The sequence below is a fragment of the Enoplosus armatus genome, chromosome 5, assembly GCF_043641665.1.
Source record: "Enoplosus armatus isolate fEnoArm2 chromosome 5, fEnoArm2.hap1, whole genome shotgun sequence".
Taxonomy (NCBI): Eukaryota; Metazoa; Chordata; class Actinopteri; order Centrarchiformes; family Enoplosidae; genus Enoplosus; species Enoplosus armatus.
This window is the reverse complement of record NC_092184.1, coordinates 23325443-23346695: the sequence shown is the minus strand read 5'-3', so window position 1 is coordinate 23346695 and position 21253 is coordinate 23325443. Positions and strand designations below refer to the sequence as shown.

Sequence of the window (21253 nt, the reverse complement as noted above, 5' to 3'; positions counted from 1 at the left end):
TTGCTGTGTACTCAGAAATTCACAATCTTTAACTAAAAAGATAATATAGCGATACAATATATTCAAATGAAATTATACAGAAAACAAATTAATAAATGAACGATATCCAATAACCAGCTCTCTCTCCACTCAACCTGTAGAGGAACTGCAGGGCAAAAACGATTTGCAGAAGGAACAATGAAAGGAATTGTTAAGGTGTATCTGCAATTGAATTCGACATTAAAGCTGTCTATCGTTGAAAACACTAATCCATCCCTTACTACTCTTGCCATTCAAGAACAAATGGATGAATAAAAAGAAGTGGCGGAGGGGTGAAGTAAATGTTTATTAGTGTCTTTTCCCACGAGACAGTAAAGGCAAATATCATTGTAGTGAAATTAAAGCCTGACTGATTTCGTACTTCTTATAGGGTTGAGATGGGGCAGTAGAGGAAACGATGTACCACGGAAAGATGCAGCTTACTGATTCACACACAAAACATCAACACACCAGAGTTTGTGTTATTATGACCCTTTTGTTCTTATAAATGACCTCATGCTAGTACTGTGAAATCAAATAGCTCCCTAATGCATTCAGCACAGGTTACAGTGGTAGTGCAAAGTACTAGGGACTGAGACAGGTGTAATGAAGAGAAAAGTCTAGAAGCAGAGTGAAGTGGCTGCATGTGAGAGCTGACCGCAGCGGAGGTATTAATGCTGCATTTCCAAATAAAACAGAAAATTTAAGTGCAGCCCACCTGGTAGCAATTGTGTTCATTTAATGTCCTCTTGGGTTTTGGTATTTTGGTTTTAAAGCATTTAATAACTACAACATTTTTTTAAATGTAGCTACTTTAAAAGCTGTATATATATATATATATATATGGTCAACTATGTAACTCCTGTTTCTTTTATAAAATATTGCAATAAATAAGGTCTAAATACAACAACAACGAAGAAAACAAAGTCAGTTCATTGGATTACCCACTAAATACTCAATATCAAGAATTTGGTCCTCATTGAACCCGTCTCTCTACACTTTCAGTCAGCAGCAGTCTGAAGTTCAGTCATACTGGACCATGGGGTGGTCACTCCAGGAAGGCAGGCTGGAGAGTTTCTTCTCAGTGGCTGTTTCGATGGGCCAGCCCCAGGCCTTGAGGAATCCAGTCAAGTTCATCCCCACAGTCTTGGAGAAAGTCTCAGCATACAGGTTCATCTTTCCTTTGTTGTCCTTTGGAAAGTTGCTCATCTCGTGGTAGGCAGCAAACACCTTCTTAAAGGCATCCCAGCCAAACTTCTCCTGGAGCTACGCGGAAAGGGGACAGAGGTAGAGGAAAGTTTGAAAGAATGGAAGTAAAAATAGAAGATGAATAGAACATTTTTGTTGTCTGGTGTACAATGGGCACTAAAGCCTCACTGGGTTGAATGGGGCCAGAGACTTTCAGTCTATTTGACATTTTCATTTGCCTTTGAAGGGGCGCAATTTTGTTTAAATGCTGACTCCGATGTGACATAGTTTCTCTACAGGGTGCAATGAACAGTAATTCTCTCTCACCTGTATGTATGTCTCCAGGGCCACCCACACTTTCCAGTTTCTGAGGTCCTTGCCCCCCTTAGCATACTCCTCTGCTCGGCTGTTTCGCTTTGCTGAGGTCATAGCTGAATGAGCCTGCATTGAACAAGATGAAATGATGAAAGTGAAGCAGTGTAATCCCAGTGAAAAACCAAATACGATTCTAAACATAAGACAAAAAAGAGAGAGGAGATGTCTTTTGTGACCTCTACTGATGTAAAAAAAATATGTCACAATACACCTTAAGACCAGGCTTTTCTAGCTATTGGTCTCTTGTTTTGTCTAAATAAATAAAACAAATTTACTCCACCTGTTCCCTGTTAATCCCCAGCACCTCTTCATGCACATACACTGACCACAGGTTGCATGTACACTCTGTGGTGTGTGATGGGAACTCCCAGCAGCCTCTCTGTTGGTTGTGTCCAAGCTCGTGGATGGGGCCCCACAGACCTTTACGCCTAACATGGTCGGTGCTGACCAGCTGGGCTGCTGTGGACCTGTGTGCCATGATAGGATAACCTGCATGCATCCAACCTGAAATGGGGAAACGGATCATTAAGGTTCCGTATCTATGGTAAAGAAACATCACAAAATCCTGTGTCAAAGTCAAACACACTTACCATGGGAAATCTGCACATCTGCTACAAAGCGTTCTTTGCGGGGAAATTTGTGCGGTATGGCAGCCAGGTCAGCGATGCCCTTCATCATGTCATTCCAGAGCGCCGCCAGCTCATCAGGGCGGTCCAGGTTCCGAACAACATCTGATGGTACAGTGAGGATGATGTTGTCAAACTCCAACTCTGCCCAGGGTGAAGGGGCTGAGCGCAGCAATGACCAATCAGCTGCTGTTGTCGCGCCTGAAAAGAACAAACGGATGGATTCAAAACTGACCTAAGAATTATTGCAGAATTATTTTGTAACTGCTAACTTACAAACTAACTTTACACCTGCTAATCTGAAATGATTTCACTTGAATTGTCCCATTGTTTGATGATAACTAATGATATTGTGTTGGATTTTGAACACGATGTTGTTACTTATACTGAATCCATATTTATATATACGATATTTATCCCCTACTATAATGGACAAAAATCACTACACACCTTCTATTTACCCCCATGAGGATACACACATCAGCAGACACATACACACATCCACCACAGACTCACCAGATTTATAGTACGGCGCAGGTACAGCCATCTGCACTACGACCTCTACCCCAGACACTTGTGTTTTGGGTGGGGCTATCAGGTAGATGAGTCCCCCCCACAGGTTCCACACCTGCATCATCTCTGTGGTAACAGGAAATCGCTCATGAACATGTGGTGCTCTCTTCAACTCTGAGGACTTGAGATGGTCTGTTTGACAGCCTATCTGGACCTGAGGAAGACGTTGAATTGTGTTACTGGTAGTAAGTGTTGTTTGTACTATAAATAAAAGGTTGCCAAGCTGGAAAAATGGATATGAGTAAGATCCTTTTTGTTTAACCGGAAAGTCCGGTGAGTTGCTTGTGAGTTGCTGCAGGAAGACTGAAGGATTTCTTTCCACAATGTTGTCAGACACTTAGAGTAACTATCTGAGCCTGTCAGTGGCAAAAACAAGCACTTTTAGTGGACGTACTTTTCACGTTGGAACCACTGCTGCCCATTGGTGGCTGTCGACTGAGGTGACCAATTCCCAAACTTTTGGTAACTATTACTCATTTAGGCCAAATAGGGCCCAGGTTTAAAAATACCGGAATTACCCTTCAACAGAGACACAATGAACTCAAATTTGTGCACAGTACCTTCCAGTTCTTGTTGACAATCTCTGCTGGTATGGCAATGTAGGTCTTCATACCAGGAGAGAGGAAGAGACCTGTACTGAACCACTCATCCTTTCCTGTCACACACACACAAACAGCAGAGGCAAAGATTAAACTCAAGTTATATTTACATGTATAAAATCTGTGAGGTCCGTAGATTAATGCAATGTAATAGTTAAAACATAATTCATGAATAGTTCACATATTTGTCCACAACAACGAGGTCTGACCTGCTGTGTTAGCATCAATCTTGACCTTGTGGTTGTAGACAACGGGCATCAAGGGGTTATGCTTGATGAGGTAGGGCAGGAGAGCATCAGGATCTGGGCAAACCTTGTATACCTCTGCCCCCACACTGAGGAGTAGGTGGTCTTTGGGACTCTTCACAGGGCAGCTGTCACACACCTTGAAAGAGAACGAATAGTGAATATTATTAAAGCTGTTCTGACTGGTTGTCAGCCTTGTGCTGTTCTACTGTGCCTACTCACCTGAGGCATGCCTGACCTCTTCAGGATGTCAGTGAGGGTGGACACGATCTGCATATAGGAGGAGCAGTGAAAAGCTTTCATGTGCAAGTAGGTGGCGCAGTCCTTGCCAAGCTTTTTAAGACACTCCTCCTCATGCTTGCTAAGTTTTTCGCCGTCGCTTACGTGGCCAGCAAAGCGGCGCAGAAGGTGGCGGAAGTGGTAGGTGTCTTTGATGGCCTGGCTGGGCACAGGGGCCTTGAATACGCCTCCTTTGATTGTTGACGGCAACAGGCTCAAGCCCATTTTGTTCAGGATCTTGTTCCCTGAAAGACATTCCAGCAAACATGATTTGATCTACTGTGTTGTATTGTTGAAACAACTATGTTTAGGGATTGGCCCGATGTGGGTGGCTTATAGAAACATGAACTAGTCATTCCGCCCTTGCCCCCATGATGTCCTCAGTGCCTGCCTGACTTCCACCCCAGCTGCAGTTCGTATGATTAATTACCCTCCCTTGTGCGCCTGCTGTACATGTACAGGACCTTAACACAAATCACCACCAGCCTATAAATACTGTACTTTCCCTCTTTGCACTCACATGTAGCAGAATGTCTTGTCTGCCCTATCTCCTGTCTGTTGTTAGCCCCATCGTCTGTGCACCTTCAAACAATATCTTGTCTATGACAGCTGGCCCTCGACGGACGGGTATGAACAACTTCCTTTTGATCATAATCCCACCCACTAACATCCAGCCTGACAGATATGAGTCGTCGCCTATCACATCATCACACCAGCATGTGCATTAGACAGTAGTACCTGGAATATGCTTTGCATGCATTATGTTATATTGTCATGGGATGAACTGGGCAGTACATAATCATACTCTTGTGGTGGCATTATCATACCTGAGAAATCTGTTAATGGATTTTTCTCCTTGTGTGTCTGTGCCCAGTACCAGTTATGTCCACCAATCAGCAGGCCTCCTCCCTCTGCCACAAAGTCTTGGATGTCTTCTGCACGATCAGAGGTGCTCACTTTGCACACAAATACACTCAGGCCTTCCCTGAAGTTTGTCTTCTTACACTGCAACCCCGACTTGCTGAGAATTTTGAGTGCAGGAGCTTGTGATACACCAACGACCCCCTGCCGGCCTTCATCCAACCAATGAAGGGCATTGTTCAAAAATGGAGCCAGTGTCTGTGATAAAGGCAGTTATTGCAAGACAGGCAGTTTGTTAATCACATAAGCAGGTGAGCACACATCTCATTATTCAGCACACTGCAGTAATATGGAACAAAATAAATAGGCAAAGTAATCATATTTACATTACATAGTCTAGGTATAAAATGTAACTCTACCTCATGTTCTATCATTGCTTCATGCGTAACCACAATGACCCGTCCCTGTCCATAGTAGGCTCCTGCCGCTAACACCCCTCCACTGTCTGTGGTCACGATGGGAAAGGCTAACGGGCCGTGGACCAGAACCTCAGAAGCTAGTAATCCAGGCTTGATGTCAAACTCTGAAACCCCATGGAGTAAGAACTCCAGGTCATCCTCAAAATCCTTACCGATTCTGTATTTGAAAGGGGGGGAAGGAAAGGGAAAGATGGATGTCAAGTATGAGAATACAGTATATAATATAATTACAATAAAATAAATCTTTTCTATTCTTGATCAAAACTTTTAATCTGCTGATTTTGTTTCTCGATGAAAGAGTTTAATATAAAACAGTAAGTGCAACTATATAAACAAACAGTTATCATAATTATTATTATTATAGTTGTTTGCATGCCCAGAGATTAAAGTTTGTCACCTTGCACAGTGGAACCTTTCTAAGTGTGCAGTAAAAGAGTACAGTATACACTCACACTACAGCCATCCAGGAAGATGGGATCTGAGGGTAGACAGGAAGGCACTCTACCGCACCATGATGGTCAGAGAAGTAGATCCCTGCCACACCAGCAACCTTATTCCCTTCAAACTGCAGCAGCGTGTTCTCCTTAGGGTGCTTTGCAGCCCAGCTCCACGCCTGCCCCGCTATCAGCACCCCTCCTCCAGCTTTCAGAAATGCCACAATGTCCTTCACGTCTCCGTCCACGGAGTAGGCGTTAGTCACATACACCCCCACATTGTTACTAAAGCGCCCCACAACTTCTGCTCGGAAGCTGGATTTGCTGAGATTATCAGCGACTGCCTGGACGTTTTTGTGGACCCCCACAGAGAAGTTGTCAGATCCATCTCCTCTCAGCCAGGTCAGAGCGTTCTCTACCAGAGCAGGAAAGGTGGTCAGGTAGCTCTCATGACCCAAGACCACAATCCTCCCACGGCCGTACAGAGAGGCAGCCATCAGGACCTGGCCTTGGCTGTTCATTGCTAAAGGAAAGGCATGGTCTCCAGTTAGCAACAGGTCACTGGGAACAGCGGAGCCCCGGAGGTCCAGCTCTCTCAAGCCTCTCATCAGGGACATGTAGGCCCCCTCATGGTGGTTTTGGATGGGCTGGTTAGACATGGCGAGAAGGATCGATGCTGTGAAGGTTGGATGGCAGAAAAAGGTGTGTTACGTCAGATGCAGGTTGCGTTAGTGAGTGAGTTGCACCACAGTTGCACCTAGATGTATGTCTTGAGAGTTGGATGTCCTGTAGGAAAAGAAAAAGAGCTGACGGAGATTAAAACAAAATACAAACGTGATCTGATCTGATAAGTAATGTGTTACACGTTTATAACAATCACATTAAAACAACCAAATGTCAATCTACAAAACCAAAAGTTAATAAGCTGCTCTCCACCTGTTGTCATTACAACCAAACACTTCCTAAAACACAAAGTGATTGTCTTCTTTCATTTACCTGAAAGTTAAGTTGTCTTTCTGATTGTATTATCAGACAGCAGCTTTTCCAGGCAGGCAATCCACCAAGAACACTATCGGACCGGACAGAAGAGAGAATACAAATGAGGACAAGAGCAGGAGGGACTCTTTCAGGGTAAATGACAATAAGAGGAGGAACTTCAGTGAGACCAACCCAGTGGACGGCTATTAATGACTGCCAAGACTGCCGTAGATACACCCTGGCTGAGACTGTTTAAGAAACCTGCTTATCCTGTCGGTGCAGCTCAATGTTTGTGGATGTTGAGAGTACAACAGGACATCTTGGCTGTGAAATAAACCAATAACCACATGTGTGTTTTGGAGGTCTTGGAGAATCTGTGTTTTCATGTTGTGTTGTACTCTGGGTTGAGTGTGTGTGTGTGTGTGTGTGTGTGTGTGTGTGTGTGTGTAGTTGCAAGTCAAAGAAGAAGAAGAACATTTCTATTATGCCTCTAAAATAAATAAATCTAAGTACACTGGCCATCCTGTTATGGAGGAAATAGTTTATCCATCAGTTATTCATCAAGACATTTAACGTTTATATCATTATACAGTATAATAAAAGGGAAAGCTGGCGAACAGGTATTTCTTCCTTAGACTACATTATTATGGGCAGAGAAGCCTTGAGCCCAAACCGGGACCATGCCATTTCTCTTTAGTGTCTTGCTCTTGGCTTTCTCCTCTGACTCTTGTCTGGCTGGCTGGAGGAGCAAATCGGTACTTCACCAAGTTACTGTCCTGCGCAGCCCTTAAAACCGAAACTCCTTCAAACGTACAAGAAATAACGTTTTTGTTGTTACCAAAAACTTAATTAATGAAAAGGTCTACTTTACCATGCGGACTTGGCTTTCGTGACTACGGGGGGTCAACAAAGGAAGAATGATCAGACTTTGCTGCTAGAAGGAATTATGTGTGCAGTCCCGGAAAAGTTAGTCATGAGCGGAACCTTCGAGGGGATGACGTTTCTAATCGAGCGTATTTTTCTGATGGACCCCTCCTGATTGTTTTACTCTTACTGCGACAAACTCCGATACAAAGAAGTTGTGGCAAACGCAGTAATTTTAAACGCAGCGATAAGTGTTTTTATTTCTGCGTTTCTGTTCATAAATCTCTGAAACGAGTCGCTCACGAACACGCTAACGTCACGTTAGAGCGACGGTCGCCCGCTCAGATGTCCTGCATGCTGGTTGGCGCCTCCGGAGCTCCTCGGGTCCCTCTGGAGGATGGCCGAGCCGTGATTCTGGGCCGGGGTCCGGACACCGGGGTCGCCGACAAGAAATGCTCCAGGCATCAGGGTGAGGGAAAGTAGGACACCAACTGCACGTGCGGGTCACCTGTCCACCGAATTTACCAGTTTAAATTTTTATCGATTACTTTGCTTCTTTTGTCCAACACATCAGTCCAAAACCCGAAGACTCCTCATTTACTGTCATGGACGACAAAGAAAAGCAGCACATCTTCACATTTAAGAAGCTGGAACCAGCAAATGTTTTACATTTTCTGCTTGAAAAACGACCGGATTATCAAAATAGTTGGCAAATAGTTTTGATGTCATTCTTGTGACTGTGCATATAATACCTGGAGTGTATCACCAAATCAAACTGGGGCAGAAATGTGTCATCATCAGAGACATCTCTGAGATTTAATGAATATTTTCATCATTGATTAATCTGACATCTGTTTTCTCGAGTAGTCCTCTGGTCTATAAAATGTCAGAAAACTATGGAAACTGAACATGCAAACAGCTTGTTTTTGCATTGTTGCTGGAAAAAAAGTGACTTCAGCTGTGAATTATAAAAACTGTTGTCAAGTAGTCAACGAATCGTTTCAGCTCTAAGTGAATGTACTCTTTGAAATGTGTCTGTGAGTACATGTGAGGGTAATACTCCTTTGTGTGTTTCTTTCAGTGAAGGCGGTGGCTTGCTATGCAGACCAGGATGTGGTGGTTACTCAGGTATGAAAACAAACACTTCGGCCCGGCCCAGTGTCACAGTTTATAATTCGGTTAGTCTCCCTGTGAAACTCTCAGGCTAGAGAAACGCCGCTGACAGGTTGCGCTCGACAAACACCAGAGAGAGTTAATATTTGGCACCACACAGTCAAAACATCAGTTATCATGCCTCAAAACAGCACACCTCACTGCCAAGACCCCCTCTGGTTATATTACACCCTGTAGAATAACAATGTAAAGGCTGCTGTCCAATGTCCATGCATGTCCTGTTTTCTTCCACAGCTGGGTCCCAATCCCAGTTTCCTGGACGGTGAGAAGCTGGGCCGAGGCCAGTCTGGTAAACTCACTCATGGAGGCACCCTCTACCTGGTTAACCAGAACCATCCGTTTAAACTGCACTTCTCCCTGAGCTCAAACGGAACGGCCTCCAGCGCTTCACAGAAAGGACTAAAAGCCACAGATAAGACAAAGGGAGGAAGAAACGGGAAAGAAAGAGAGGCACAGTCGAGTCCAAATCCCAAGCGCAGTATCAAGGATTTCTTTTCTACCTCTCCCATAAAGGTAACACATTTGTTTGTTCGTTGTGTTGAATGTTACAACGACGAAGGTGAAATTCAATGAGACCGTATATTTATTTTTCGTTTTCAGCCATCTAAAAGACGACTGAGCCCAGAGAGGGGGCACCGTGAGACGAAGCGCCAGAGAAGAGATGAGGAGGCCTCAGATAGAGGGGTGAAGGAAGAGGACGAGGATGAGGAGGAGAGACTGGCAGAGGAAAAGCTCAAGCAGCTGCAGGAGATGGCAGAGAAGTCTATGGCAGTGAGGAGGAACAGCACCCAGCCCTCGTCTTCGTCATCATCTTCAAAGGGCTGTCTAAAGAGCAGCTGGCAGCAGATAGGCAACCTGTTGCTTTACACTGCAGCTGGAGTCAAAGGGAGTGACAAGGTGGGACCAGTTTCAACGAGACATTTAAATACCAAAAGGGGCTTGTGACATTAATTTACTGTTTTCTGATCTGGGTAATGGGTAATGAAGTTCAAGTGTCGATCTGGAGGTGTGTTCCCCATTTTGGAGGTGGTGAGATCATGCAGCTAATGTGCAAAGGTCTGAACATTTCCTTTTCTTTTTATCCTCTCCAGATTGCTGGCTTTGACATAGATGGCTGCATCATCACCACCAAGTCTGGCAAAGTCTTTCCCACCGCACCAGATGACTGGAAGTATGTCTGCACTCCTGAACTTTCCATTTTAAACCGTTTGCTAAAGCTAAGAGCTGTGAGAAATGACGGTCCTCTTCCTGATTTTCAGATCTGTGTTTCCAGCTCGGTGGCTATTACAGATTATATTTCACATCGACAGAGTTTGTTGTAACTGTCCTTGTGTTTAATTACCAGGATTCTGTTCCCTGAGATTCAGCCAAGACTGGCCAGCCTGCTAAAAAAAGGATACAAGGTGGGAGGGAGCTAAATGCAACAGTTGCTAATAATGTTTAGTGAAATTTGCGAGATTAAATCCAGTTAAATATTACTGAATTGTATGTCCTCTGATAGTGTTTGTCACTGGATTTCCTAGTCTACCCTTGCTCTCTTCCTGCAGGTGGTGTTCTTCACCAACCAGATGGGGATCGCTAAAGGCAAACTGAGACCAGAAGTCTTCAAGTCTAAAGTTGAAGACGTCCTCACCAAGCTGCAGCTACCTGTGCAGGTTGGCCAGTGTTGTAGGTTGTCTCTCGTTTCTCTCCTTAGTTACTGTCTTAAAAAAAACCTGATGTTTGCACCCTCTCCTTGTCTGTGTCTCAGGTGTTTGTAGCAACCGGTCCTGGTATCTACAGGAAACCCGTGATGGGAATGTGGAATCACTTGTGTGAGAAGGTAAATGTCAGTAAAGAAACATGGAAACACACCCATATTATTTAGGAACCACACCTCGTATGCAGTATGTGCACTAAGACAGACAGTACAATGTATGAATTACTGTCCACTGATTCAGCTGAGTCATAGGAGTCACTCCTCACAGCATTGTCTACAATAAACAGTCTGTTCTAATTTTAACTATGTGTCTTTGCATGTGTGTTTCCTGCTCAGGCTAATGATGGTGTGACTGTTGACAAGACACAGAGTTTATATGTAGGAGGTGAGTGAAGTGGTGTTGCCATAGTGATTAACATCCCATACTTACAGGTGGCTGTGTGTTCTCAGTTATCTGACCGCAGAGCTGCACACACAGACAAGCATTCATCTACATTTTGAAAACCAAACTTTTAGTTCAATCCTATTTCCCTAAATCCCAAAATGATCCCAAATCTTAACCATGATCAGCCTAACTACCTGAAATCTCCCCAAATCCTAATCCCTAACCCTTAATGCTGAAAGCTAGACCTAAACCTGTACAGGATGCCCAGGTCTTAATCTCAGAAATGATCTTCAATGTGCAGAAATGCAACAAACGTTTGCCTTGGAGGGGCAATTTTTCCGACTGCTTTAAGAACATTTGATCCCCAGAAAGTATAAGAACACACACACAAACATGCACACACAGCTGACTTTACCTCTATGGACAGATGCTGCAGGTAGGCCAGAGAACTGGGCTCCAGGCAAGAAGAAGAAGGATTTCTCCTGCAGTGACCGACTGGTAAGAGACCTTCTTTTTACCACTTTGTGCCACTCCTCCTCCTCCTGTCTTGACTTGTTGTCTTTGCTAATTTGTGTTCTTATGTGTCATCTCATCAAATAGGTCTTGAGTATGTTCTGGATGTTTCTTGATTTTATCTTAATGGGATAAGGTGCACAAAATGTATGAAATAAGAGCGTTGCGTACCAGTTACTGTGTTTCTTCTTGTTCTTCTAGTTTGCTCTGAACATTGGGCTGCAGTTCCACACTCCAGAGGAGTACTTCCTGGGTTGGAAGAGCGCCCCCTACAGCCTGCCTAAATTTGACCCTGTGAGTACAATGAACATACTGGTTGCGCACTGTTTTTGTTTTTTCTACAGTCTATGAGAATACATTTGTGGGTCTGGTCTGTGTCTGTATTTTTGTTCTTCCAGAGGAAGGTTGACTCCACTGCCCGGCTGTACGACCCACCGTCTGCCTCTCTCACCTCCAGCAAGACAGAAGTCATTGTTGCCGTGGGTTTCCCTGCATGTAAGAGAAAGAGGACGGTGTGTCACCTTTTCTGATCTCCCCTCCCACTGACACCATTCTGATCTTGTTCCCTCCTCCCTTTCTCCACAGCGGGTAAATCCTCTTTCTTCCACACCCACATCATTCCAAAAGGCTATGTGTATGTCAACAGGGTGAGTGGACTTTAATGAGCAGGGTGCAGCCAGCAAGGCTCCACCTCTAAATGCAGCCAGAACATTTTATATATGTTAACTGTCAACAATAGAAGGAGTTTTTGGTTCACTTTGATAGTATTATTGTAATGATGATGAACTAACAACATGAATAATGTTAATCTGTTATTGAGCCCTTTCCTTAAAGTCTTCCCTGACGTGTTGTGACCCACCTTTTGTTGTGTATCAGGACACGCTCGGTTCGTGGCAGAGCTGCGTGTCAGCATGTGAGCGCGCTCTGAAAGAGGGCCGCAGCGCCGCCGTAGACAACACCAACGCAGACCCAGAGTCTCGCAAACGGTAAAGCACACATGTCTGTGTGTGTGTGTCATGTTTCAGTGTGCAGGGTACACCTTTATGCAAACAGGACACACAAGACAAACACCTGGAAGGAATGATTCAAGCTCACTGCAAGTATGAGCTCAGGATATGAGATCACTTAAACAAGCTGCAGCTGAAGAATTTAGTGCTGTATTCCAGAGACATCAGTTTCTGCAGCAACGTGGTGAGCAGAATGAATCTACCACTCCATGTCTGGTAACTGCAATTAAGGGGGGCTAGTAATTGTTATAACCATATGTCTTGTGGACTATTTATCATGCAACGCAGGTTTGTTGCCGAGTAGCTGTATTTCTTGCAGTAACTGGATGTATCCTTCTCTTCTCTGTCACTAAGTGCTTCCATTTTTCTGCAAATAGCCAAACACATTTACACTTTTTAGTATAGTAAGGTATAATGATGAATTATTTAATTGATTAATCCCGATTTACATGTAACACTTCTACCCTTGTAGAACGTCAGCGTATGAGGAACACTTTTGGCCCATGCTATTCATCTCTATAACCGTTTAACCTGGTTCAGACACAGCAGTATATTGCACAGAGACATTGTAACAGACTATATTACCTTCATTGCCACAGTCGTAGCCTTTTTCTAAAGGGTGCATTTAATAATGTGTGTACTAATTGTATGCTCCTGTTGCTGTATTTTGTGTTATGAATATACTCCTACTGCTGCCTGCTGCTTGTATGGGCATTATGTTTGTGTAACCAATGTTCTGTGTGCATTTTCCAGATATGTGGACGTGGCCAAGGCCGCAGGAGTGCCCTGTCGCTGTTTCCACTTCTCAGCCTCTCTGGAGCAAGCCAAACACAACAACAGAGTATGACTCACCTCTCCACTCTGTCTCTCTTTACTCTGTGTTTTGTTTTATCCTGGCTGGTGGTGACTAAGTATTTTTATTGTTGTTCCCAGTTTCGTGAGATGGCTCCATCAGAAAGCAAACACGCTAAGGTCAATGACATGGTTTTCCACAGCTACAAGTAAGAAAGAATACTTACTACAATACTTTCTTCTCACACAATGAAAATCTGAAACTGTGGGTTTTGAAAACACTTCTTTGTACTAGCTCTGGTACTGGCCTCTCTAATCTGGCTTTCTCGCTCTGGACAGGAAACACTTTGTGGCTCCTGCTCTGTCTGAGGGATTTTCCGAGATCCTCCAGGTCCACTTTGTCCCGAACTTCAAGGACAGCCAATCAGAAATCCTATTCCGGCTGTTTTCTGAGGGCTGATTGGACAGCTGGCTTTCTAACAGCTTTTGACTTTCACACTGACACAGAAAATACACAGATGACAGTGAAGCAGCTGCGGCGTGAGATCCAACCAACAAGCAACAGTCCTAGAAAAACACACCATGTTAGCCGGCATGTTTTTCTGTTTCAACTGATGGGCCGTCTGTATGGGATCCTCACTGACGTCTGTGTATATGCATAACTGCAAAGTAAGACCTGTTAACTAGACTTGCAGCTCCCAATCAGGTCCTTCCTTTCAAGTATTTTATCTAACAGTTCAACGTATTCATATGAGTACAGATATATTTCCATTATATATGTACCTCAGGAACAGATTATGCACGTGTTATACATGTTGAGTTTAGAAACAACACAGCGAGAAATCAAGAAGAAGAACTTTTTTATGTTGTGTGTGTGATTTGTTAACAAAATGTCTAACAAACGTCTTACCACAGCTAAAAAAAATCAGTGTTATTCCATTTGACAATAAAGCTTTGGAAATCAGTATTGAATTCTGCATTCTGCTTTGTGTTATTGCGGCTTAATCCGAAGAGATCTCGGCTGGTTGATTATTCTCAGTCGAACTCAGGCAGGAACTTGATCTCCCCACCCAGATGCTGTTTCAGCCACGGCATTATCTTGAACAGGTCGATGTGAAAGTCTCGAGCATCAGGAGGCGGCCTGTCAGAGCTCAGAGCTGGGTTGAGTGTGTTGCATACATTAGTGGTGCCCCAGCTCACTACCCCCACCTGGAGATGAAAGCAGGAGAATTGTTCCAGTGATGCCGATTGCAGTGTGTTATGAGGCTTTTTGTTTTTTAAAGTGAGAAACTTGCTGACCTGAAAGTAGCGCTTTCTTTTCTGCAGGAACAGGGATCCACCAGAGTCGCCTTTACAAAAAGAGACGACATGTAACTGCAATGTGAATCCCGTGTTGGTCAAACTGTGGTGGCTATGATGCGGTAAGTGCAGAGTCCAGACCTTTACAGGTGATCGCATCCTGATATCCCGAGGATCCCCCAGAACAGAGGAATCTGTCGGTTATATACTCATCCAAAGTCACATCGGTGGGCTCTGCTAGTGTTTGCATCGCCTTCTCCACGCAGCTCTGCCTCTGGAGACGGGAAATCAGTCACAGTTCGACACTCGTAATAAAACAGCTATTTCCTCCACATTGTTGAGTATCCGCATGAGAGACGCCTACAGTCAACTGTCGCTCACCTGACTCTCTGTGTGAATATGTGTTTCTTTGCGTTTGGAGTCCTTATGGATGAAAAAGGCAGTGGTCTCCGTGTGTGGTAGCAGTTCCTTCCCTGAATACACACACTCATTTTACTGAGAATTTACTGTATTCAGGATTTTTAGTTGGAGTTCTAATATATCATTAACACTATGTTAACAGGGATGATGTGGAAACCTTGCATACTCTTAAAGATATGAATGCTTCTGTGTAGTGTAAAGGTCAAAAGGTCACATACTGTGCTGCTGACAGGTTGAGTTGATTTTCTTCATGGCCCGGCTGGCCGGCACGGTACATGGCAAGCAGATGGGTCTGTCGTATAACATACAGCATACTCAACACTGAAACTCAGGAGCATTTATAGTAGTTGCATATGTTTTTTCCCCTTTTCTAAGCTACACAAGGGTGCAAATATAAGTCACTGCCCACACACGTCTTAGGTTAGATGTGTGTATCCCTGGTGGCTAACAGTTAAGCATCTTTTCTCCGGAGTGTCTCACCTGGCTTTCCAGGAGAGCGGGATACTCTTGTTCACCTGTACCAGAGCTACATCGTAGTCATAGAACTCGGATACATTTTTGTGTTTGAGTGCTCTGGTGTTGTACTTGGGGTGCATGATCACATTCTTGGGAATCACTGTGCCCTCACCTGGGAACCAAAGAAGCTGCTTGTTATTTCAACATTAAAGGGTGCTGCTGTTTTCTACAATGTAGTGCTGTAATTAACAGACACTGACCATGTTGTATGAGCACCTGCTGAGGGACCTCGTCCGTGCTCGCTCTGGCAAAGCAGTGAGCAGCTGTCAGGACCCAGTTCTGGCTCACAATGGATCCAAAACACGTCATAGACTATAAGGGAAGGAAAGTGTTAATGTGTGAAAATCCACTCTAAAATATCAGATGGGGGGGAGAGGAAATATGCATTATGATCTTAGTGACTGACTCTCACCGTTGTCACAGTGACGTGCCAGGGTTTGGTGTAGACTGACTTATCCTTCTCCGGTGTGTCAGAGATGGCTTCCTGAGCTACCCCACACATCGTCACAGTCTTGTCACCTGTATTATGAAACATTTAGGCTTTTCAAACTTCCCGTGTTTAGTCGATTCTCAGGGGAAAACCCTGCAAACTCTGGGCTAACCCAACAAGCCCTAGGCTAAAGTCCGGGTTAGCCCATTTGGATTGCGCCAGTGTGAAAGCTTTCTTAGCCTGGGGCTAACAGCTCCCTTAGCCTGGGGCATAGGTCAGTGTGAAAAGCCTTAAATATTGGTATTAACTTTTAATAAGCAACATTGCATTATTAGATTTTAAAGATCACATATTATGCTCATTTCAGCTTCATATTTTTTTCTTTGCATGATTCACAGTTATACTGGCCCTTTATGCAGCCCCTCAGTTCACCCTCTCTCAAGCCGTTTTCGACAGACTGAGCAGGTGGATGAGCATCCCTGTACTTGGTGGGTGTGCTGTGCCTGGAGCAGGTGACCTGCTGGGGGGCGTGACTGAGTGCAGTGACTGTATAGTTGTGACATCACAACCGCACGGAAGTCCTGACGGCTCGTTTAAAGACAGAGTGTTTTGATACTTTCACAGTATTTATACAGCACCTAGACCTGCTTTATAATCAAACAAGACATGGAAATCTCACTTTCTACAATATGGGACCTTTAAATCTAGTGTGAAAACTGCTCATATTTTTGTACATTTTTTTTGTATTATACTTTTCTTTTTTCATGTTGCCAAAATTCAATGTTCTGCTGATATATTGACAGTTGAAATCAGAAAACACACAAGCTTTTTGTGCCTTAGAGTTCTAATTACTTCTTACTAATGATGCTGTTGAACACCTGTCCCAGTGTTTTGAAGTCTTTGAGAACGAAGACGTGCCTCTCGCCGCGTTTCTTTGAGGCGAAGGAGTTCAACTGATCTCTCTTCACTTCTTCCCCAATGCCAAATACATAGACATCTGAAAACGCACACAAAAACAAAATTTGCCTTGCATGCCTGATTTATGACAGCCGGTCATTTTGGTGATGCAGGAGCTGTTGCACTCAAGTAGTTAAAAAGTAAATACTATACATGGTGTATTAGAACATTTTATTTTTGATTTTTTTTTTTGTCATAATACCCAGCATTGTCTCGTCTGTGTGATCGTTGGACATGTTGTGGAAGCCCAGCAGATGCCGGATCTTGGCCAGGGCAACCTGAGGCTTGGTGCCTGTGTTAGAGTAACCTGCCAGCAGAAAGACATAAAGAGGGAATGAACGTCTGAAGATGAGGCTCCTCTAAGGGTCTTCTTTTCCAATATTCAAAGAGCTCTAATGGGTTTGAAAAGATTCGCATGAGCTGGAGATGCTCAACAGATGCTTTGTTGCGAGTTTGGGAGACATTTCCTGTGTCTTTACCATCTGTTTCTATGATGATGATGTTCTGAGTCTCATTAAAACGGTTCTTGTCGCTGTTTTGCTTAAAGAAGGCGATCACCTCACTGACACGGTCCAGGGCAGCGTGGAGGTTGGTGCCCGTCTGACTCCCATGGCCTGCAGATGAAAACAAAATGCAAAAGATTAGATGATTGAAAAAGAAATTGAATGAACTGTTGAGCACATTGGTGCACTATGGTTGTAGCGTACTGTAATGATTAAGGTCTACTTGAGGAGATCACCCCGCAGGAGATAAAAATATATAGTCGTTAAATTAATTAATATTGCAAATGAATGAAGGGATAACAAGCCGAGTCCTACTATGGTAGTCAAACTGCATGAGACTCCATATGACGTCCTCTGCGCTACCACTTGTATCCTCTTCTGTGATGTCTACAATGTCTAAAGACTTGCTGGCAAATGACAACACGTGGAACTTCAACTGTACCTCGTAGCTGTCCAGCTAGAGGGGAAATGAAGAGGACATGAAGGTATCACACCCACTGAGATACGATGGCAGACAAACTAGTAGACCAATGTGGATCATTTCTTTCTCTGTCTTTCACCCACGTCTCCTGTCGACTGAGGTAAGCTCATTTGGCACAGACCTTTCTGATAAGAGCAATGGTGGCCTCCCTGGATATTTCAAAGTCCTGCTTTCTGATGCTCCCTGATGTGTCCAGTAAAATGTAGACATTCATACGGCTGCCTTCAGCCACGCGGAAGGTTCGGCCAAAGGACATCCTTACATCTAAACACACACACACAAACACACACACACAAAGTACTTTTTATTGCAGTTGACTTCAGGTATAGGTGCTCTTCTTCATATTCCTCTCTCGCTCTGAATATGTTGTTGTAATAAGACAAGTTATGCGCACCTTTCTTTTTGGAGTCTGGTGAGAGTACATCCATGACTCCTGCAAGAGACCCTGCCATGGCCTCCGCCACCATGCTAGGGGAGTCAAAGGTATTTGGGCCTGCAGTAAAGCACAAAGATATCATGCATGGATGTTTTATCATAATATAATAGTTCACTAGATACTGTTTTGGCACTGCTTTGACGCCCAACTGCTGTAAGTCCTTTTTTTTGGTCTAAAATGAGGATATTCTGTTGTTTTCGTGTGTAATTACAACTAGACAACTTATTGGATGTATAAAAACTGTCCCTCTGCACCTTGGCACCGTGGTGTTGAGCCGCTCCACTCCCTGTTCTCCAGGCAGACCCTTTCAGCCGACCCGAGCAGATCCAGACCAGTCTGACACCGGTAGATCACCTTGTCTCCCGTGTGAAACCGTCCCGCCGACCTCTGGGCCCCTGGTGGGATCCCTGGGTCATTACAGTCGTCAGCTGCATTCAAAGACAGAGGGCGGCGGTAAACAAAATATTAAAAGCATTTTTTTTAAAAAGGATATTGGTGTTTGTGCTCGACATGTTCAGAATAGAACTTTATTTTGAAAAGATTATGTTGTACTTTGAAATGATGTACTCAAGCATTTTAAGACATCAAAACACTGAATCATAAAAAGTAAGTAAGTAGAGTACCTGTCACCACACAAAACCACAGTAAACCACTGTATAGAATTAAAATCTGTTTATAGGGATTACTTATTTGTATTCGTCAAAAGCTGCTTTACAATGTAAACCTCTGTAAGTGTGAGCTTAGTTAGGGCATGCTCGATCTACCACAGGCTCTAATACACCTGATGACCTGATTTATTATGAGCAAGGTTTACAATGTTGTCCGTCATCACCATGGTTGTCACAGACAGGAGTGGTTCCTGTCCAGTCCCCAGAGAGGGTGCAGTTCCTCTGGGCCGACCCATACAGGGTGAACCCTTCCCAGCAGGAAAAGCTCTGCGTCATCCCAATGCGGAGCCACTGGTCCCTGGGCCAGAAGTCACCATTATCCAGCTGGAGCTGAGCCGGACACAACACGTCTGGGAGCGGGAGAGAGATGGACGGACAGAAAAGAGGATGGAAGGAAGGAGAAGGGAAGGGTGAAAACAGAGAGAGGTGCTTTGAGAGAAAACTCACATTATGAACACAAGAGTCCTCTTGTGCACCTATGAGACTGAATGCATCCCCATTCAAAACATTACCTTTGCAGGTGGCCCGCGTCACCGGCCTGCCATTGGCTAATCTCATGGCCGACCAGACCCCACTAGCACTGCAGAGCCTGTGGCTGACCAGGGAAGGGTACCGCCCCTGGCCACAGTGATAGGTCAGCACACTGCCCGGCAGCCCTCCCTGCAGAGGACACATGGTCATTTTTGCAGTTAGATTACGTAACATGGAGCTTTCCAGTAAAGAGATGCTTGATTTGTTTCACTTTCCAGACCTTCTAGTTTTTTTTTGTCATGAATATGGCCTTCCTAATTCAGCATTGACTATCATTTTTACTTGCAAAAGCATTATTTTCACTTAATTGTTTCGTTATTGTTTCTAACATATTACTATAATATTAATATCATCCTCAATTTGACCCATTATCTGTCCCTGTAGTCCTGGCTGGTTGAGCACCTTGTAATTTGCGGTGTTTTATATTTCTGTTATTAGCCTGTTAGAATGAAATGTATTATTACATCTCAATTCACCTTTAAAACATAAGAAACAACTACATCAGGGCAACAGAGCTGAGAAAATGCATATATGCACTCTCAAAGGAGGACTCCTTCCCTGTGGTGTGAAATGTGACCTCTCATACTGAGTGATGTACATTAAAAATGAAGGTCTGTAGATTAATGTGACCATTACACCAATCATTCGTCTTTTAAACATCAGAAGCAAACATTTAAAATGCTCTAATCAGCTCTAATGTACAGTGTGTTATTTTTACCTGTGAGTAAGTGACATGTCCACCTTTGATGCTCTCTGTGGTTGAGCAGTTGGTTGGCTGTGGATCCTTGTGTGTCTCGTCTTCATAATCATACACAGTACCATAGTCCTGCAGTGAAACTGGAGCGCAAACAGTAAAAGTGTTGCTGATAAACATGCATCTCTGCATGCACGCACAAGCAAAAGGCTTCCACGGACACATGCGTCAACACGGCCGTATGATATGGATCCATATAGATTTGACGTAATCACACATTACAAATGGATAGAGTGCAACACCAAATGCTCACCCTCCTGGACGGAGATGAAGAGAAGGATCCACAGTACGGGCTTGACATACATGATCAGACTCTGTATCAGTGGTGTTTGCGTCTTTGAGAGACAGAAAACACAGCGAGAGTGTCTGTATTGACCTGCGGTCAGCTGCTTTGTTTGATGACTGATTACCCATTAATACAAAACTGCACCAAACTGGGAAGGAGGGGTTGAGCAATTTAGGACAGAACACAGATTTGAGCTCTTACTTTCACTTTTGGTTGCACTCATTTGATCTGATTCTCTTGTTTTAGGATTTTCTTGACATTTGGTGACATTTTTTTACATTTACTCATTCATTTAAAGCCAAAGAGTGGCCTCGAAAAAAGCTGCTCCAAAGCTTTTAAATAAAAATCTAATAAGACACTCAAGTGCAATGTCATGAGCCAGCTTTGGGCAACTAATGCAATTTCAAATCTCACAATCTCTTTGGCACTTTTTCACCGAACACTGTTGTTGTTTTGATGCCTAATTACTAGGAATGATTACGAAATGACTCCGACTGCGCTGTCTCTGTGTCAGTGTTTTGGGGTTTTAAAGGATGTGTTGTGCTCACATGTCTTTGCATTTGTGTGTTTGTGCACCTGCTGGCTCAGGTTTGGGCATGCAAGCGTGCGTGTGAATAAAACATTTTAGGAGTTTAAAAGATCATTATGGGGATTATACAGAGATTTAACAGGGACCCTCACCCCTTCTCCCCTCCCCTGTCCTCCCTCCTCCTCCTCCTCCTCCTGGGGGCTCAGTCCACTCAGCTGACTCGGCTTTATTCAACACTGCGCAGGAGTTTCTAAAACTCTTTTGTAACCACTCACACCATCAAAAAACAAGAGAAATACAGGTTGATGCTGCTAAAACAGGCAAAAGGCAGAAGAACAGCAGCAAACATGGATAT

The 21253-nt window shown here is 43.9% G+C and overlaps 3 protein-coding genes across 4 annotated transcripts; 1 reads left to right on the top strand and 2 right to left on the bottom strand.

The window, feature by feature from the left end:
• Positions 1–306: 306 nt before the first annotated feature.
• Positions 307–7623, bottom strand: LOC139285465 (TRPM8 channel-associated factor homolog). 2 transcript variants are annotated; one of them, XM_070906031.1, is made up of 13 exons: positions 7527–7623; positions 6674–6746; positions 5696–6463; positions 5184–5400; positions 4731–5022; positions 3847–4148; positions 3589–3763; positions 3341–3435; positions 2724–2934; positions 2172–2408; positions 1862–2085; positions 1534–1647; positions 307–1284 (listed from the first exon to the last, which is right to left on the bottom strand). In XM_070906031.1, the coding sequence occupies exons 3-13, from the start codon at positions 6334–6336 to the stop codon at positions 1042–1044; spliced, it is 2751 nt and encodes a 916-aa protein (XP_070762132.1). In that variant the 5' UTR covers positions 6337–6463; positions 6674–6746; positions 7527–7623; the 3' UTR covers positions 307–1041. The 2 variants fall into 2 exon arrangements, with proteins under 2 accessions (XP_070762132.1, XP_070762133.1); XM_070906032.1 differs by having other exon boundaries at positions 5696–6353.
• Positions 7624–7864: 241 nt separating this feature from the next.
• On the top strand, positions 7865–14053 carry pnkp (polynucleotide kinase 3'-phosphatase). Its single transcript, XM_070905370.1, has 17 exons — positions 7865–7988; positions 8601–8647; positions 8927–9205; positions 9293–9589; positions 9784–9863; positions 10038–10095; positions 10240–10347; positions 10443–10514; positions 10728–10776; positions 11204–11274; positions 11491–11583; positions 11688–11784; positions 11875–11936; positions 12166–12275; positions 13050–13137; positions 13230–13297; positions 13428–14053. The coding sequence occupies exons 1-17, from the start codon at positions 7865–7867 to the stop codon at positions 13546–13548; spliced, it is 1824 nt and encodes a 607-aa protein (XP_070761471.1). The 3' UTR covers positions 13549–14053.
• Positions 13932–20405, bottom strand: LOC139284967 (complement C2). The gene is made up of 19 exons (XM_070905369.1): positions 20337–20405; positions 20048–20166; positions 19311–19458; positions 18963–19148; positions 18385–18558; positions 18089–18187; positions 17816–17958; positions 17529–17670; positions 17190–17324; positions 16913–17017; positions 16613–16750; positions 15736–15842; positions 15524–15635; positions 15288–15435; positions 15026–15099; positions 14769–14860; positions 14529–14661; positions 14388–14437; positions 13932–14297 (listed from the first exon to the last, which is right to left on the bottom strand). Exons 1-19 carry the CDS (start codon positions 20386–20388, stop codon positions 14124–14126), a joined length of 2331 nt encoding a protein of 776 aa, XP_070761470.1. The 5' UTR covers positions 20389–20405; the 3' UTR covers positions 13932–14123.
• Between the last annotated feature and the right edge of the window lie 848 nt (positions 20406–21253).